The sequence below is a fragment of the Schistocerca piceifrons genome, chromosome 6 (genome assembly GCF_021461385.2).
Source record: "Schistocerca piceifrons isolate TAMUIC-IGC-003096 chromosome 6, iqSchPice1.1, whole genome shotgun sequence".
Classification (NCBI taxonomy): Eukaryota; Metazoa; Arthropoda; class Insecta; order Orthoptera; family Acrididae; genus Schistocerca; species Schistocerca piceifrons.
Window position 1 is genome coordinate 8,463,827 of NC_060143.1, and position 20,946 is coordinate 8,484,772.

At 44.0% G+C, this 20,946-nt stretch overlaps 1 protein-coding gene across 1 annotated transcript in view; it reads right to left on the reverse strand.

Annotated features, from left to right (window-relative positions):
• The window catches only part of LOC124802793 (lipase member H-B), an 89,421-nt gene extending 68,475 nt beyond the window's left edge, over positions 1-20,946 (reverse strand). The window contains exons 1-2 of the mRNA XM_047263795.1: positions 20,937-20,946; positions 15,766-16,035 (exon numbers count right to left, since the gene is read on the reverse strand). Coding sequence (XP_047119751.1) covers positions 15,766-16,035; positions 20,937-20,946 — 280 coding nt within the window. The remainder of the gene's footprint in view (positions 1-15,765; positions 16,036-20,936) is intronic.

The following is a 20,946-nucleotide window of genomic DNA, read 5'->3' on the forward strand; positions in this document are numbered from 1 at the left end:
CATGGATGTTTGTGATGTCCTTAGGTTAGTTAGGTTTAACTAGTTGTAAGTTCTAGGGGACTAATGACCTCAGCAGTTGAGTCCCATAGTGCTCAGAGCCATTTGAACCACATGTAACGGGCGTTACCTCATTTCGATCACTTTCTCTGTGTATGCGATCAGTTTCTTACTAGAATACCCTAGAAACTGGATGTGGTGAACTGTCTAGAAGCTGAGTGAAGATATATAAAGGGCCATGTAACCTACAGAACATTTTTGTTCTACATAGTTATTCCGCTGTCTGTCTCTTAAAAATAAATAATATTTATAGTAAAATTGATGTTCCTTAAAAATAAACAGTATTTATAGGAAGATTGAAACTGTCAACGTTTTGTTCGAAAACTGTTGATTTGTAACATGAAACATAGATACGTCGCAAAATTATTATACAGCAGCAAAAAATGCAATTTCCTCAAAGAGGGGTAAAATTTTAAAAAAAAAATAAAACTTAAACATTGCTTCAATGCTTCGTCGAGCTTATGTAAAGCATGTGTGTTTCATCACTAAACAACTTTTCCACTTATGAATAATAATAGGAAATTCTTGCCTTTTTTCATGATGAAGAACGTTCTATTGATTACACAATAACAAAAATAATTACATTAACTTTTTTCTGTTTGTGTATGTAAACTGTACATTCATCAGGAGTAATGGCTTTAGTTACATAAAAGCGCGGACGTTTCCTCGGCCACTAATTTTTATCACTTCTGAAATGTAATTCATGTTTTGTAAGGATATAAAATATGCAATGGACTATCGCCGAACGATGTGGCGTTCCAATTATGTGGAAAATAAACAAACAAAAAACAAAGAAAAGTCGTCGACTCTCCTCGCTCTCTCTCATTCATTTATGTTTTTTTCCATACCAATGCTAACAGTGCTATCCGTAATCCTGCCGTTTTCTGGGTCATTTATGAACTGTACCAAAAATACCGAACCGTAGTTTCGACAGAGCGCAGTTCCAGTCATGAAGCATTCGATTAATACCGTAGGTCACACAGATGCGAAAGTGAAAGTCCCTTACAGCATAATATTGCACCTGCCGGCCTGTGTGAATGAATGTTTCGCGTAGCACATGATTCATCCGACCACGCGACACGCTTCCACTCGTCCACTGTCCGATCTCGATGATCCCGTGACCACTGCAATCGCAATTTACTTTATCTTTAGGTCAGTATGGCAACATGTAAGGGTCATCTGCTGTGGAACCCCATCTTTAACAAATGAAAAAACTGTGTCCTCCACATTGAACGTCTCCAGTCAGTTACTGTCCAGTATCTGTGTTGTTTGGCGCAGCTTTATGTGCAGCTGTGAGCTATGGCCCTTTATAAGGTACCCACGATTCCCAATGTCCATTGCTTACTGTTCCCTGGGGGGAAACTGACTTGAGATCGTCGTGCATTCACTTACAGCAGTACTTTCTGTCGGGTTTTAAGCTGCTTGTTGTTGACAAGGGGCGAAATTCGTCTCGCGTGCTTGTCGGCTAGGATCTTTTCCCGACTACCGTTCGTATGCCACGTTACTTATCTCTGAGAGGTACACCACTCCTGTTAGAGAGTCCGCGTTGATAGAGCAAATCGAGAAACTTCCAACACATGCACTCCCGATAGCTCCTTTCTGCTATTCTGTCACGTCTCTACGTTTACCCCACTTACTGCGCTGATTCCATACTACCGATTGGGACATACACAACCACTTCACTGCAATGACTTACGTCAGCTGTCACAGTTCACGTACCATCTAGCACCAGTTCTGCGGAATGTACAGCGCTCCAAAGCGAGGAATGTACTCTTTTAAGAGGTCGACCAACATTCTGTGCGGTGTGCTTATGCGTATAAATACGAGGGTGAGTCAAATGAAAACCTCAAATTTGTAATAACAAATCGAAATTTCGCGCCGTTATCCTGTAAGTTGGTAAGTGTGCTACAAACAGCGTGCAGAATGGCCTGTAGGTGGCAGCATAGTGCAGATGCACACATACGGTCGCAGTATCAGTATAAAGATGGCCGCCCCAATTGCGACTGCACCAGGGAAGAACAGCGTTCTGTTATTCGGTTTTTGTGTAGTGAAGGTGTGAAACCTATTGAAATTCATCGACGAATGAAGGTTCAGAACGGTGATGCATGTTTGTCACAGCAGGAAGTCTACGAATGGAGTAGGAAGTTTGCAAATGGTGTGACTTCAGTGGAAGATGCTCCTCGTCCAGGTCAGGCACAACGAGTTGTGACTCCACAGAACATTGCAGCAGTTGAAGGCATAGTGAAGGAAAACTGCCGAGTGACACTGAATGACATTGCAGCATGTTTACAGATTAGTCATGGGTCAGCACACCACGCTGTGCATGATATGCTCCAGTTTCACAAAGTGTCTGCAAGATGGGTGCCACGGCAGCTGACTCCTGAAATGAGAGAACGACGTGTTGATGCTTGTGAAGAACTTATTCGGCGCTCTGAACGAGGTGATGGCTTCCTTGCAAGAATCGTTACTGGGGACGAAACCTAGGTTCACTTCCACCAACCGGAAACGAAGAGAGCGAGCAAGGAATGGCGCCATTCCTCATCACCAAAACCAAAGAAATTTCGAACAGAACCATCAGCGGGGAAGGTTATGCTGACTCTCTTTTGGGACGAAAATTTTGGAGCATTACATGCGTAGAGGGACCACTGTCACCTGTGCATCATACACAGATCTCCTAAAATATCATCTGCGGCGTGCAATCAAATCAAAGCGGCGTGGATTGTTGTCAGCAGGTGTCCTTTTGAAACATGACAATGCAAGGCCCCACACTGCCCGTACAACAGTTGCAACAATCACAGACCTGCTTTTTGAGTGTCTTCCCATCCACCACACTCACCAGACCTTGCCCCAAGTGATTTCCATATGCTTGGACCACTCAAAACCGCGATGGGAGGAAAGAAGTTCCGCTCTGATGAAGAGGTACGCCAAGCGGTGCATGAGTGGTTGCGCGGACTACCAAAAGAATTTTTTTGTAAAGGAATTTATGCACTTTGTAAGCGCTGGAGGACTTGCATTGAGCGTGGGGGAGATTATGTCGAAAAGCGACACACCCTTGTACCACTTCTGCACAATAATTAATATTTTAAAAAATATTTAAGGTTTTCATTTGACTCGCCCTCGTACATTATCACAAGATGTTATCTGACCACGAGCCGGCCGCGGTGGTCTAGCGGTTCTGGCGCTGCAGTCTGGAACCGCGGGACTGCTACGGTCGCAGGTTCGAATCCTGCCTCGGGCATGGGTGTGTGTGATGTCCTTAGGTTTAAGTAGTTCTAAGTTCTAGGGGACTTATGACCTAAGATGTTGAGTCCCATAGTGCTCAGAGCCATTTGAACCATTTATCTGACCACGGCCTCGTTTTCTGAACAGAAAAATGATAACGTGTTGTGAACAGCAGGTCGTCTGTGAATTGTGTAATTCATTCTATTGGTTATGATCAACTGAGTTCACTGTTCCTGTATTTGGCTTTAACAGATACTACATAAAATAGGTCATAAGCATAATAAATTCTACAGTTCAGGTTTCTGTAGAATCGATGGTAACGACAGCTACAGTTTCTATCAGGGAAGGGCAGCCAAAACAGGCCACCGCATATGTACTGACGGAGAAAAAATCGCTCACCAAAAAGGAGTTGTGCGACATAAACGAAAGTTGATAGGCGTGTTTCTACACATGAAGGATGATGTCTATTACAATTTCGTGCTACACGCATAAGAGTGCTGCTAGTATCACCACTTAATGGATGCAAATCAGGTTTACTTTAAATATTCGCTGTAACGGAGTGAGCGTTAATTACCTTTGAGATTGGATGTTGTGACTTGATGTTAGTCAAGAATGTCTTTAAGGCGACAAAGATGCCATAATCAAAAACTCGCTGAATTTGAACGCGGACGTTAGTATGCCTACGAAAAGCTGGATGTTCCTTCCGCGATGCTGCAGAAAGACTTGACAGGACTGTAGTCACTGTGCGTGATTGCTGGCAGCGGTGGTCACGAGTATGTACGGTCTGCGGACGGCGACGTGATACCATCGAGAGTGAAGACCGTTGTGTCCGGCGTAAGACTCTGGCACATCATTCTGCATCTGCTGCAGCAAACTGAGCGGCGGTTGGTGCCACAGTGACACATCGAACTGTTACAAATCGGTTACTTCAAAGATAGCTCCGAGTCAGGCAACCTGCAGTGTGAAGTCCAGTGACCACCGCCATTTGCGAATTCAGTTGAGTCAAGCGAGAGCTCATTGGAGGGTGAAGTGTAGGTCTGTTGTGTTTTCTGGTGAAAAGCCGGTTCTGCCTCGGTGCGTGATGGCCGTGTGTTGGTTAGGAGAAGATCATATGAGTACTTGCAACCAGCCTCTCAGCGCTAGACGCACTGAAACTACAGCTGCACTTATGGTCTACAGTGCGATCTCGTATGACAGCTGGAGTACTATCACGCGCTCTGACTGTAGATTTGTACGTCAATCTGTTATTCGACCTGTTGCCTGCCATTCACGACCAGCATTCTAGGGGGAGCTTTCCAAAAGCATAACGCTTGCCTACAGACGGCTGTTGTAACCCAACAAGTTCTACAAAGTGTCGGCTTATTTCCTTGGTCTGCTCGATCACCACATCTGTCTTCAATCGAGCACGTATTTGAAATCAACGGACGACAACTCCAGCGTCATCCACAAAGAGCATTAACAGACCCTACATCGACCGTCCAAGTGTGAAAGCCATGGAACTCTATACCACAAACTGACACCCGGTACCTGTACAACATAACGCACGCAAGTTTGCATGCTTGCTTTGAACATTCTGCCGCTTACACCGGCTATTAATGTACCAGCGTTTCACATTTGCAATGGTTTACATCGCGTTTATATTAACCGATGATCTTGTGATGTTAAGCACTTACATATGAAGGGCTTCTTTCAATAGTGGTACAAGTCCATTTTTGTTCATATTGAGATACAGAGTCCTAAAGTTAAATGAGCGCTGAAGAATCTGCAGTTGAGATGCCAGAAATAATCAAGCATATGCCTTCTAGCTAGAGATGAACCTTTCGTTCTGTTTGTTTGGCTCATTAATTTCAGAAGCATTACAGACAGAAAAGTGGAGGCAATGGACTAGTACCACTATTGAAATAAGCCCTTCATATGTTACGTAGACAAACGTATAATTAGTTTTCGGTGTTGCTGTTTTTTGCCGTCAGTGTTTATCCAGACAGAATAAATACGAGTATATGGAAATGCGGTTATCGCCAAGCTATAGCAGAAAATATGGCGAATTTCCTGACGTCCGCAAGTAATTTTTGTCGTATATAGTCACCGAATAACGACATCGTCTTTACTTTTTTCTAAAGGAATGATATACTTTTTTCTGTGGCAGTTGAAAGACGCTTCTAAGAGAATGTCAGCGACATAATATGTATGGGACTTGATCAAATAGGTTCAAGATGACAGCGTCACAAAGCACTGTCCAACCATTACGGGAAGAGGTTCTATACACGTCTGTCCTGTTATGCCAAATGAAAGCAAACACGTAACTCAGGTACGGTTCGTGTGTTTATTATCACGGCTGTCATACCATGTGCGCAAATGTTGAAGTGGAGCATTGCTACACGTTAGAAAGTGATTCTGGAGAAACAATACTGCACTTTGAATCTAATCTGCAGTTAACGGCAGCACAAGCCCGTGTTGTAAGGTATTTCATGCCTTCGGGAGTCGTCGGTGTTCCCTAACAAACCTCTTGTTTTAATTTTCGCCGCAGTTAAAAGTGTATGAGTGTTAAGTTTGGTGAGTGTGCAGGCCATTTTATGCTTCCTGAACAACCGTTCCAATGCACTCGAAATGTTATCTTAAGAGGGTCTGTCATTACATGTGAGCTCTGAGAGGGACATCCGCCAAGTTGGTATCACACTGCTTCTCATATGTCCAGTGTATTTAGATGCCCATTAATAAAACAAAGTCCAATGATATGGATCTTCAAAAACACGCACCAAACGTTAATAGACCAAGAGCATTGCTTTTCTCCACATGTGTGAGTCAATGTGGATCTCCAAATGACAATTAACGGGATGTTGGCAAGACTGGAATATCAAAGATGATTCTTCCTTAAGCAAAATTTTTCAAGGATACGTCGCATCACTTTGCACTTTTCGTAGGTACCAACCAGACAATTGTAACAAATTCTGTAAGTCATTACCTTGAAGCTGTAGAGACAGAGAAATGCGAAAACGATGAATTGCAATGGAGTGTTTGGCACGATGTGGATGCTCTTCAGCATAATAGGTAGCTCTTCAGCTGTAATAGGTAGACGAAATTCTCCATAAACGATTTTCACTGTCGTATACTTTGCTGTCTTTACGAGCAAGTTAGCCGATTGCTACTGCAGCAGAACACACACTGATGGGTTTCATGTGCACAGGTAAACACAAGAATCATACCTGAGTTACGTGTTTGCATATTTTTGGTATAATGGTGCAGACGTTTATGGAAACTCCTCTCCTGACTGCGAGGCAGTGGTTTGCGGCCCTGTTATTTGATATGTTTGATCAAATGGCTTCAAATGGCTCTGAGCACTATGGGACTAAACATCTGAGGTCATCAGTCCCCTAGAACTTAGAACTACTCAAACCTAACTAACCTAAGGACATCACACACATCCATACTCGAGGCAGGATTCGAACCTGCGACCGTAGCAGTCGCGCGGTCCCGGACTGAAGCGCCTAGAACCGCTCGGTCATATGTTTGATCAAGCCCATATGTCATTGAAGTCCTGTTAGAAGATTCTTTCGAATGCCACAGAAAAAAGTATATAGTACCATTAGAAAAAAGCAAAGTCGGTGTCGTAGTTCGGCGACAATAAACGATAAAAATTACTTGTTAACATCGAATTCTACATATTTTCCGCTATAACGGTGCGAAAACTGCAAGTCAATATTTTTATTCAGTTGTATATATTTTGGATGGACTGTGTTAGCTGCCTCACCCCGTACAGAAGAAACTAGACGCATTTTCGAAGCTCGATACATGGAACACACGAGTTCGCGTTTGACGAACACGTGATTTTACAAAATCACTTAATGACGACCATGGCTCGAAAAACGCAAATTTTGCACACTGCACCAAAACAAAGAGTTCTCAAGGTTCTGGAGGGACCGGAGATATTCAATAGTGAATTTAACAAAAACTTTCATTTGTTTGAAGACACCAGGATACTCATCATACATTCCTAATCTTTATTTATGGTCTTTCGCTGGCAAAATTATTGTGGCGTTGTCATTCATGTTTTTACTTATGCTTAGTTGTTTTCTTTTTATACGTATTTATTTATATGCTCCGTAATTACAGAAGAGAATACAAAATTTCATTTGCTATTTTTGGAAGAGTGGTCCGGATGACTCAATACTAATTTATGTTAATTGCTTCAATACCCAAAACTGTGGTTGATTATATAATGGAAGAATGAAAAATATGGTTGTAGCATACAAAATTGTTGAAGCTTTCGTAGCCACTGGCTGACCGTATTGTCCGTTGTCTTTCGTCCAGGCATCTTCGACGACGTTTGTTTAGTAATTTTTCTGACGTTCTGCCAAACCCAGCACAAATGGCTGACATCGTCAAAGATTCACTCTACAATGCTGACGGTGGACTTGACTATTATCATCAGCATTGTTGGGTGAACCTTCGACGATGTCAGCCTCTCGTGCAGGTAAAAGGTCAGAAAAATCGTTAAATAAAAGACGGACGATATCTTGAGAAAAAATTCAACAAAAATTATTTTACAGTGTTTTTGAAACAGAACCTTTTAACTTTCGACACGTGTATGCCATCATGCTTATGCGACCTCTACCGACCTACATGATCCATTTTGTAAGTACGACGCGCGAGCAGGTAAGGCAGCTAATGTCCCTGAACTGACCATTACAGACGGAACAGTTTCGTTACAAGATAGCTGTGTATGTTTTATTTTTATTTTGCATTTAAATTTTTTTATGTTTCACAGCAATGTTGGATATTGTCTTTTCTCTGTTTTTAGTTCCAATGATGACTCATAAGAGTTGAAAGCAGTAATTGTAACGATCACGACAATTGTGATTAAAGAAATGGAATAAGGCGGCTGGTGGCCGAATACGCAGTGGCACTCTGCTGTGATGACTAACTAAAGGACGGCTCTATTTTCTGTACACATAAATGACCTGACGCACTGACTGGGCAGCAAGTTGCGGATGTTTGCTGACGATGCTATGGTGTACGGGGAGGTGTCGTCATTTTGTAGCTGTAGGGGGATGCAAGATGACTTAAACAAAATATCTTTTTCTGTGATGTATGGGAACTTGGTCTAAATATACAAAAATGTAAGTTAATGTGGAGCATGAGAAAAACAACCATGTAATCTTCCAATACAGTATTCGCGGTGTGCCGATGACACAGCAGAATCGATTAAACATCTTAGGCGTAACGTTGCAAAGTGATATGAAATGGAACAAGTATATTACGATGGTAGTAAGGAAGACGAATTGTCGACTTCGATTTACTGGAAGATTTCGGAAAAGTGTGGTTCATCTATAAAAGAGACCACATATAGAACACTAGTGTAACCCATTCTTGAGCACTGCTCGAGTGTTTGTAATCCATACTAGATCAGATTAAAGGAAGACGTTGAAGCAATTCATAGGCGAGCTGCTAGATTTGTAATCGGTTGGTTCGGTCAACATGCAAATATTACGGAGATGCTTCATGAACTCAAATGGGAATCCCTGGAGGGCAGAAGACTTCCTTTTTGCAGAACACAACTGGGAAAATTTTAGAGAACCGGCGTTTGAAGCTACTTCCACCAACCTACATTTCGTGTAAGGACCACGAATATAAGAGACATTACGGCTCATAGGAAGTCAGTAGGTAAGCCTTTTACCCTCGGCCTGTTTGCGAGTAGGGCAATTGGTACTAGGTGGCCTCCGCAGGCTCTATGTGGTGGCTTGCGCAGTATGTATGTAGATGTAGGTAGATGCAGCACTGCAGGTATTTATACACTCGCACGCATGCGTAAAGTACGAACAAAATAACTTGGCCCCTACCTGCGGAGACACGTTGGTAGGGAAGGGTAGAACGGTAGTAGTGGGGAGAGGTGGAGAAGCTACAACTAGCGAGTCTGCAAACGATCATAGTAACATGTTATGGCAGTACGATCAACAATTCGACAAGTCAGTAGTGTCTTGACTAGAGTACTGATTGTAAGAAAATCGGTGCCTGAGCAATTGAAATAACCACTTCTAGTGGACAAAGCACACAACTAATCAGCCAACAACAAATCAATGCGGCTGCCCCTTTAGAACAGAGGGATGAACTCGCCATCCAGCTCTGAGAAGGATAATTCCTGCTTCTGGGCCAAGCTATTTTGTACAAGCTCTACATGAAAATTGAACGTAATGTGCAAATTTCTACGTTATCTGACGCTGTGGCGCAATCAGCTCCAATGTGTAAGTAGTGTATACATTGGTATGTTAATTATAGCCAAATAAAAACACCATCGGTTAAGTTAATAACTTTGTACAGATTGTAGACCCCTCCTCGAAAAATATAACAGACTGTTAATCAGTTGACGATTTAGAGACACAAAGGAATTGCAGACACTGGCTGCAGGTGGGCATTGATTTAAATCAATGGGGAGAGTTGAAAATTTGTGCTGGACTGGAAGTTGACCCTGGGTGTCCTGTTTACTAGGCACATGCATTGAACACTGCAACTTCCGGACACGGTGGTCGTCGGAACAGCACAGACTACCCTAGCACGCCTCCTGTCGGATCCAAATTCTCAACTTATCCATAACTATGAATGTAGTGATCCTTGCCCATATCCGCATTACTCGTATCATTTCGCCGATTCTCGTAAGAGTTCGAGCCTGATCAGTAGTGTCTGGTGTGCATCTGCACAGAAGAAATCATTACATATGCACGTTATTCAGAAGTATGTGCCTTGATTGCATATCGCTATCGTATATAATTCACAATGGCGTTTCAGTTTACTGCCATCGTTGGATATGTTAAAAAATAGAAAGAAAGTAATATATTGAGCAAGCAGTAAAAGAAACAAAAGAAAAATTCGGAGTAGGTATTAAAATCCATCGAGAAGAAGTAAAAACTTTGAGATTCGCCGATGACATTGTAATTCTGTCAGAGACAGCAAAGGACTTGGAAGAGCAGTTGAACGGAGTGGACAGTGTCTTGAAAGGAGGATATAAGATGAACATCAACCACGGCAAAACGAGAATAATGGAATGTAGTCGAATTAAGTCGGGTGATGCTGACGGAATTAGATTAGGAAATGAGGCACTTAAAGTAGTAAAGGAGTTTTGCTATTTGGGGACCAAAATAACTGATGATGGTCGAAGCAGAGAGGATATAAAATGTAGACTGGCAATGGCAAGGGAAGCGTTTGTGAAGAAGAGAAATTTGTTAACATCGAGTATAGATTTAAATGTCAGGTAGTCGTTTCTGAAAGTATTTGTATGGAGTGTAGTCATGTATGGAAGTGAAACATGGACGATAAATAGTTTGGACAAGAAGAGAATAGAAGCTTTCGAAATGTGGTGCTACAGAAGAATGCTGGAGATTAGGTGGGTAGATCACATAACTAATGAGGAAGTATTGAATAGAATTGGGGAGAAGAGGAGTTTGTGGCACAACTTGACTAGAAGAAGGGATCGGTTGGTAGGACATGTTTTGAGGCATCAAGGGATCACAAATTTAGCATTGGAGGGCAGCGTGGAGGGTAAAAATCGTAGAGGGAGACCAAGAGATGAATACAGCAAGCAGATTCAGAAGGATGTAGTTTGCAGTAGGTACTGGGAGATGAAGAAGCTTGCACAGGATAGGGTAGCATGGAGAGCTGCATCAAACCAGTCTCAGGACTGAAGACCACAACAACAACAGTGCTACAATAGTATGTTCAGTTGGCTGAAGGCCAGATATACAGAAAATCTAGGAATAAATAAAAAATATAACATGACTGACAGCCGTAACAATTCTGATAGAATTGTCAGCATCAAGTTATATGTACATGGAGGAACATAATACCTGCTAGTTACGGCCTGAGGCCACCCTACACTTATGCGTACACAAACTGTAGCTGTTAGAAGGCGCTAGTGCTGAGGCACATAAATAAAGAGCGTCATATATTCAATAACTTAAATAGAATCTTCATAATCATTAACTGAAATGGTTTCACATGGCTGAAGTGTATGTCTGACAATAAAGCACAAAATAAAATACAGTCTGTAGAAACAAAAACTACTCTTAAAGTCACACTGAAATATGTAAAACGTGGTATAATACCTATATCAAAACCATTTTAGCATTACAAAGTAAATGTAACACAACACTGTATGAAAAGAGAATACACGAAACATAATTATTTTAATTACTAGTCTTGATGGCTGGTAGCGCATTCAGAGTGTCCGCTCAGCAGCTCGACATTTTTTCCTTCTTTCTTTCTATCTGTTTCTTTGTCGTCTTTTTGTCAATCGTTCTGGGTGGATGTCGCACGACATCTTCCAGATTTCATCGATGAGAACGTCACTCAGTTTCTTTTTATTACACAGAGTGGCCAGTCGTCTGATCAGAAACAATGAGCCACATATGCTGGCCACCGGCGGAAGGAAAAATTGGTCCCCGCCCCCGAATCACCACCACATGAAAGCAAAACATTCCACAGAGAGACCATGCGGTGGAGTCGCCTGGACACACCGAACGCGCTGTCAACCATCGAGACCTTCATTTAGTTATTTGCTGTTTAATTTATTCACCTTTCACACAATGTCATGTTTCATTTACTTTGTCTGCTAAGAGGTTTTCTATTAGTAGATATTATACCATTTTACTCTGATTTTAAGTATGGGTTTTATTTATACACATTGTTTTTCATTGTTAGACACGCACTTGAAAGTATTTTAATTAATTAGGATTAATACATGGTATTTCATTGTTAGACACATTCGTGAAACCATTTTAATTAATTAGCGTTAATATTCTGTTTTAAGCTGTGGAACATACGAAGCTGATTACTTACATATCTCAGCGCTAGCGTCCTCCACCGACTAAGGCTTGTGTATGAATAAATGCAGGACGCCCTTAGAACTTTACTAGCATTTATTTTGTATCTGGGATTAAATATTACTTGACACTGACTTTTACATCAGCATACGTTTAATGGTATGTTATGGCTGTCAGCGTTGTTATATTTGTCATGTATTTTTGGATTTCCGGTGTACTGATCGTGTTATTGTCACATTAGGCGAAATTGTGAATTACGACAAGCGTAACACTTTTTTTTCTGTGTCAATTTCAGTTGGAAAAAATGTGGAATTTACTGTGGGCCACCGTGGAATATTCCCGCTTTTGCCGCTATAGTTTCATGAAGTTTCGATAGGTGGCGGCGCAACGTTATACATAACCTTCAAAATGCCGTCTCTACCGGAGGTGCGTTCTCAGCAGAGAGCTGTCATTGAGTTTCTTCCGTCGGAAAACCAAAGGATCGCAGATATTCATAGGCGCTTATAGCATGTATATGGAAACCTGGCTGTGAACAAAAGCTCGCTGAGTCGTTAGGCGAGGCGCCTGTAATCATGGCAACAAGGTCGCGCAAACCGTGTGCCGACTGACTGCACAGAGCTGTGACTCCTGCAATTTCGGAACCTGTGGACACTCTCACTCGAGTTGATCGGCGGATGAACTGGACGTCTCTGAGGGTGCTGCTGACCCATTCGTCCACCAGTTCGGGTACTTAAGAGTGTGTGGCTGCACAGTTCCTCGCCGCCTAACAGAAGACCATGAACATCAACGAAGGACCAAAGATGCGGAATTGCTTACAAGGCTGATCGTGACAATGTTTTGTCGAACACCGTTCCAGACGATGCAACGTGATTTCATCACTTGGAACCAAAAACAAAACGACAATCCACGGAGATCCCCCGTACCGTCTCTTCTCCGAAGAAAAAATCCAAAGCCGCACCCTCAGGCAGTAATGTCATGGCGACGGCCTTCTGGGACTCCGATGCGGTTATACTGCTTGACGTCTTCCCTCATGGTGCAACGATCAGCTCTGAAGTGTGTTGTGCTACGCTCGGGAAATGTGCAAGTTAACTTCTCCTCCTGCATGACAAAGCAAGGCATCACAAAATTCTGCGTATCCAAGTGGAGCTGGACTTTTCTTACTCATCCATCCTATAGCCCGGATCTGGCACCGGACTTCCACATGGTTGGCCCAATGAAGGACGCACTCCAAGGGAAGCAGTACGTGGATGGTGGGGAGGTTATTGATGCAGCAAGACTTTGGCTGCGACGTTATCCAGTAGAGTCGTATCATGCGGGCATACCGGCCCTCCAGGAAGGTGGTGTAGGGCCGTCGCTATGATTATGTTGAAAAATGGGGTTTTGTAGCTTAAAGAGTGGAGAATAATATGGTGTACTGGAATCCAGAATAAAACCAACCTGCTTTAAGAAAAAAATGTGATGCATTACTTACTGGGCGCCCCTCTTATGTTGTTACATGCGATCAAGAGGAACATTTATGAATAGAGATACTCTCTTAATAAAATTTTCTCGGGCTTCCAGCCGCGTCAGGTGGTTAAAATCCCACGAGCTTTCGACCGTGCTCTCCTCAGTCATTGTCAAGTGCTAAGATTGACTGCTGTGTCGCCGTGGCCGCGTCGTTATATAGCCGCACTGCTGGCTGTGACGTCACTGGTGCTCTCTTACTCGCCATATATGGTGATGTTTTCATTCCGCTTCCGTCGCTCCCGTTTTAACATCGCGATAGCCGGGTCCCAGGCTGTACTGAGCTGCAGACCTCCGTCCTTGTTGATGGTGTTATCAGAGGTTTTTATTTCAATATATATATATATATATATATATATATATGAAGACAGTAACTGTTCTCGAAAGAACAGATTACTGTTGTTGACCGTGCAGCTTTTCCCTGGTATAAATGATGACTAACTGAAACCCTCAGCTGCCGACAGGTGTTGTTGATATATCTCGATGTGGACAGCTGAGAATGTGTGCCCCGACCAGGACTCGAACCCAGGATCTCCTGCTCATTTATTCCAGGGAAAAGCTGCACGGTCAACAACAGTAATCTGTTCTTTCGAGAACAGTTACTGTCTTCATATATATATAGAGTTAAGGCTTCCCAGCCATTGACCTTCGTCTGTGCGAATGCGCACAGGTTGCCCAAACTCTTCCGGGAATCGCCAAAGCGTGCGCGAGTAATGAGTGAATGGGCAAATGTCTGTAAGGTACATTACATATGTAGAATTGTGGACAGTTGGGAATGAGTGTCTCACGGGAAGCGTGCAAGGGATAAATCCGTGCAGTCGCGCTATTCATCTGTGTACTCGGTGGCTCAGATGGATAGAGCGTCTGCCATGTAAGCAGGAGCTCCCGGGTTCGAGTCCCGGTCGGAGCACTCATTTTCAGCTGTCCACATCGAGATATATCAACAACACCTGTCGGTAGCTGAGGGTTTCAGTTAGTCATCATTTATTTCAATAGCTTCTTTTATGACGCTATCCCAAAATCCCTTCGCCCTCACAACGACAGATGTTACGTCGAATATAATTCGGTGTGCATTTTCTAAGGTGTGTTCTGCCACGGCTGATTTTTCTGGATAGCGTAGGCGTAAGCACCTCTCGTGTTCCGAGCGGCTTTGCTCCACCGTGCGTACTGTTTGGCCGACGTAGTAACAGCCACACGGCACTGACATGGTATCTTGTACACTCCAGTGTCGGGAAAGATAAGCCGGCTTCTAAAGAGGTATAACATTTCATGGGTGTTGAGGCCCCCAGAAAAAATTCGACAGGTCATGAGGCCTGTGAAGGACGGTCTAGGGTTCAATGGCTCTGAGCACTATGGGACTCAACTGCTGAGGTCATTAGTCCCGTAGAACTTAGAACTAGTTAAACCTAACTAACCTAAGGACATCACAAACATCCATGCCCGAGGCAGGATTCGAACCTGCGACCGTAGCGGACGGTCTAGGGCTTAGAACGCCTAGTGTGTACAGGAAACCATATCATTGTGGCTGTTACTACGTCGGCCAAACAGTACGCACGGTGGAACAACGCCGGACGGAACACGAGAGGTGCTTACGCCTACGCTATCCAGAAAAGTCAGCCGTGGCAGAACATACCTTAGAAAATGGACACCGAATTCTATTCGAAGAAACATCTGTCGTTATGAGGACGAAGGAACTTTGGGATAGCGTCATAAAAGAAGCTATTGAAATAAAAACCTCTGAAAACAGCATAAAAAAGGACGGAGGTTTGCATCTCACCACAGCCTGGGACCCAGCTATCGCGATGTTAAAACGGGCGCGACGGACGCGGAATGACAACATTACCATATACGGCGAGGAAGAGAGCACCAGTGACGTCACAGCCAGCAGTGCTGCTATATAACGACGCGGCCACGGCGACACAGCAGTCAGTCTTAGCACTTGACACTGACCGGGAAGAGCACGATCGAAAGCTCGTGGGATTTGAACCACCTGACGCGGCTGGAAGCCCGAGGAAATTTTATTAAGTCATATCGCCGGGAAACCATGCATTCATACAAGGGACACTCCCTGTCCCTAACTGGGACTCCTTTAGTAAGATCCCTCGGGAGTGCAGGTGTTTCGCCTGCCCCGGACCGCGACCGCGGCCGCTGCGCGCGAGGCCGGAGCGCTCACCGCGGCGCAGCAGCGTCATGGGCGTCTTGCTCTCGGTGCCGTTGAAGCCGTGCACGATGATGACGTTGCGGCGGCGCGGGTCCCAGCCGGCGCGGCGCAGCGAGCCCGCCGAGCGCACGTCCACCTGCCGGCGCGCCGCCCAGCCGGCCTCCGGCGTGTACAGGAAGAACCGTATCTCGGGGTCCGGGCAGCTGTTGCTGCGCTTCAGCACGCAGCGCCAGTAGCGGGCGTCCACCATGTTCCACAGCAGCGACTCCGCCGCGCCGGGGCCTGCCAACACACAGGCGTACAGGGCCGTACAGAACTGGAACACACGATCTGGTCAAAAGTATCCGCACTCCCCTAAGTACCGTCCAACTTATATCTAGATGTCGTGAGAGGCGGACAGACAGCGAGTGTTGCGTAGTCATAGACTGGCAGTAACAGCAGGGTGGGTCGGTCAGCACAGCCCAGTGACTTCGAATGTTAACAAATCGTAGGACGTCACGAGAGTAACAAATCCATCAGAGCTATTTCAATCCTTCCAAAGCTACCCAAGTCGACTGTTGGTAAGGCGATTATGTAGAGGACACGCGAAGAAACAACCGCAGCTAAACTAGAAACAACCGCAGCTAAATCAAGACCGGACTGGCCTCAAGTATTGGCTGAGAGGGTTTCTCGAGCATTGCATGAAATCACTCGTGAGTTATAGAGTGCTACGAGCTGTCCAGCTCGCACAAAGGGCTGCAACGGTCGAGCAGCTCCTTATAAGGAACACACTTCTGTACTCAGTACCACGTGGAGTCTGAGGTCGTGTAAACAGCGACGCCCGTCGATGACTGGAAACGGCGGCCGGAGTGGCCGTACAGTTCCAGGCGCTACAGTCTGGAACCGAGCGACCGCTACGGTCGCAGGTTCGAATCCTGCCTCGGGCACGGATGTGTGTGATGTCCTTAGGTTAGTTAGGTTTAATTAGTTCTAAGTTCTAGGCGACTGATGACCTCAGAAGTTAAGTCGCATAGTGCTCAGAGCCATTTGAACCATTTGACTGGAAACGAGTGATTTGCAGTGACGAATCACGCTATACTCTGCGGTAGTCCGATGGAAGTGTTTGAATTTGGCGAATGCGTGAAGAACGTTATGTGCCGTCATGAATACGACCAACAGTCAAGTACACAGGGAGTAGTGTTACGGTATGGAAGTGTTTTTCATGGTTATACTCTCGTTCCATCATTGCACTTAAGAAAACACTAAATGCGGATAATAAAGTAATAAATGTCGTGTGACCAGGGCCTCCAGTCTGGTAGACCGTTCGCTGGGTGCAAGTCTTTCGATTTGACGTCACTTACGCGACTTGCACGTCGATGGGGATGAAATGATGATGAAGATGATGACAACACAACACCCAATCCCTGTGCGGAGAAAATCTCCGACCTAGCCGGGAATCGAACCCGGACCCTTAAGATTGACATTCTTCTGTAGCGCTGACCACTTTTATTTTATTCCACAAAAACAGTAACAAAAATGGCTAGCTTACAATGAAATGACATAAATAAGGTGACAGATAACTGCAGTCACAAATTACAGCATTCGAAGAATGAGGAATGATGTGCAGTCTTTAGCAGTAGCACCTCCACTGTCACCTTCAACTGGTGGCTGTTCAGCATGCACATTTTCTTCTTCTGCAGCCTGAGGTTCCTCATCGTCATTTCCCAGACCCAAATTAAGCATTCAGTAAATCCTTGATGTGTGTTCCTTCCAGGGTAAATTACGTGGACAGAAGAGCAGTCCCGAACAGAGACATCGCAAAATCTTTCACTGCCTGGTTATTTTTGTCAGTTCCAGCCTTCTGAACGCATCCATAGCGAGTTCAAGATCTTCCTTTTTAACAGACACCAGATGTTTGCCGTGATATTGTTGTATTCTGCTGCAGTACTGATTTATTTTTCATGTATGACTTGCAGGTGAGGTTAGGATCGGGAACGTGACACAACCCATCGCCTCTCCACGAGGAATCCGGTTCCTAACCTATACCCATTCTGTTGAAGACGATTCGGAGCATGTTACCATATTTCGTATTGTGATTCTGATGCTTAAGTGTTTCCTCGAATTCATCAGGGCGGGTTGCAACAATCAGCATCTGAAATGTTTAGTTCGCTAAGAACGTGTTTAATCGTTTTATTTCGTGCTTCTGTGTGGAAGAGGTCAGTCTGTACCGGAAATCCGCTACCAATGTGTTGGAATGAACATTATGTTATTTTCAACTCTAGGATCAGTTATAAGGGAAGCTGCAGTCGTGCTTGTAATCTGTACATGTACGTAATTATATGTAAAGTCTATGATGCAATGCAGTGTAAATGAAACGACTGTAAATTTCACTCTGACATAGTAAAATCAAACTATTGTACGTTAAACAGTTTTTTTGTAAAATGAACTTCGCAAATGTTTGTCTGGAAATATGAATTGTTAACTACAGGCATTGCCCAAGGAGAATCTGCAACTAAATGAGTAAAATAAATGAAGTTTGGATTAGCAGCAGCCTTCTGTTGTTCCAGCTGCGGACGATTGAGGAGTGACAACTGATTGTGAGAGCTGTATTAAAAATTGTTTGTGAAAGCTGCGTTAAATTGTTCTGAGGAATACCCAGCAGTATTTAGAAAAGTGTTGGTTGATGCAAGGAAGCCAACGGAAAGAAAATTAACATCTACATACAAAATTGTGTGCTGGTTGAAAGATTTAAAATGGAAAGTAATTACAGTGTGAATTTCATCTCAAGATTTCATACGTTATCGAGGCTTGTTATACAACTCAATATTCAGTGTGACGGCGAGAGCTATCCTAAGTAAGTAAAAGTAGCATTCTTAAAAAGCAGGTCTCTCTGTAAGATTCAAATGGTTCAAATGGCTCTGAGCACTATGGGACTCAGCTGCTGAGGTCATTAGTCCCCTAGAACTTAGAACTAGTTAAACCTAACTAACCTAAGGACATCACAAACATCCATGCCCGAGGCAGGATTCGAACCTGCGACCGTAGCGGTCTTGCGGTTCCAGACTGAAGCGCCTAGAACCGCACGGCCACTTCGGCCGGCTTCTCTGTAAGAGCATGCTGTATTTTGTGTGGTGATTTTTAACATAAATATAATTCATAGCCGTGCTCCAAATTAGACGATTTTGGCTAATGAAGCTTCACCATTTATAAACTCTGTGACCTATTCCACATTCTATATTCCACCTCCCGTAATAGTATTCTTGCGCAAACCGTTCTACTTGCAGGAACGCTTTTACTCCAGAAAAGCGTCAACAAGCTGAAACTGTAATCCGTGGGTAAAATATCTAAATAATTGGTGGCTTTGCTTCGCCATTAAATTCAAGATGGATGCCGTGTCCTGCTATTATAAGTAAAACATGGCACTCTGTGGTCTCGAAGGGGACTGCCACTCGCCATCTTAGATCAACACTCGAGGTAGGCACATTCGAATGACATCGCAGACTAGACAGTGACCTAATTTCTCTATCGTAATAAGACAAAAATCAAAGAGTAAAGTGCATAAAGTAAAAAACACGTTTCTCTAAAAGAAAATAATCAAAGGTAAAGTTCTTCTGTCGACATTCACAAGCGTGCCACGTGAAGTCAGAGTCAACGCGCTACTTTTCTTGCTCTCGTAGTTGAAACTACGAACAATATACAGGGCTATTACAAATGATTGAAGCGATTTCATAAATTCACTGTAGCTCCATTCATTGACATATGGTCACGACACACTACAGATACGTAGAAAAACTCATAAAGTTTTGTTCGGCTGAAGCCGCACTTCAGGTTTCTGCCGCCAGAGCGCTCGAGAGCGCAGTGAGACAAAATGGCGACAGGAGCAGAGAAAGCGTATGTCGTGCTTGAAATGCACTCACATCAGTCAGTCATAACAGTGCAACGACACTTCAGGACGAAGTTCAACAAAGATCCACCAACTGCTAACTCCATTCGGCGATGGTATGCGCAGTTTAACGCTTCTGCATGCCTCTGTAAGGGGAAATCAACGGGTCGGCCTGCAGTGAGCGAAGAAACAGTTGAACGCGTGCGGGCAAGTTTCGCGCGTAGCCCGCGGAAGTCGACGAATAAAGCAAGCAGGGAGCTAAACGTACCACAGCCGACGGTTTGGAAAATCTTACGGAAAAGGCTAAAGCAGAAGCCTTACCGTTTACAATTGCTACAAGCCCTGACACCCGATGACAAAGTCAAACGCTTTGAATTTTCGGAGCGGTTGCAACAGCTCATGGAAGAGGATGCGTTCAGTGCGAAACTTGTTTTCAGTGATGAAGCAACATTTTTTCTTAATGGTGAAGTGAACAGACACAATGTGCGAATCTGGGTGGTAGAGAATCCTCACGCATTCGTGCAGCAAATTCGCAATTCACCAAAAGTTAACGTGTTTTGCGCAATCTCACGGTTTAAAGTTTACGGCCCCTTTTTCTTCTGCGAAAAAAACGTTACAGGACACGTGTATCTGGACATGCTGGAAAATTGGCTCATGCCACAACTGGAGACCGACAGCGCCGACTTCATCTTTCAACAGGATGGTGCTCCACCGCACTTCGATCATGATGTTCGGCATTTCTTAAACAGGAGATTGGAAAACCGATGGATCGGTCGTGGTGGAGATCATGATCAGCAATTCATGTCATGGCCTCCACGCTCTCCCGACTTAACTCCATGCGATTTCTTTCTGTGGGGTTATGTGAAAGATTCAGTGTTGAAACCTCCTCTACCAAGAAACGCACCAGAACTGCGAGCTCGCATCAACGATGCTTTCGAACTCATTGATGGGGACATGCTGCGCCGAGTGTGGGAGGAACTTGATTATCGGCTTGATGTCTGCCGAATCACTAAAGGGGCACATGTCGAACATTTGTGAATGCCTAAAAAAACTTTTTGAGTTTTTGTATGTGTGTGCAAAGCACTGTGAAAATATCTCAAATAATAAAGTAATTGTAGAGCTGTGAAATCGCTTCAATCATTTGTAATAACCCTGTAGTTAAATTACTACTTATTTCAGCGTCCCTCGGTTATGTAGATGAAAATTGAACAACAATGCATCATAGGCGATACATATTCACTTGTAGTACACGCTTATTTACACAACGATCAATAAAGCACTGCATCACGCTTTAGTAATAGTGCGCCAGCTGCAGACTGACAGGCAATCAT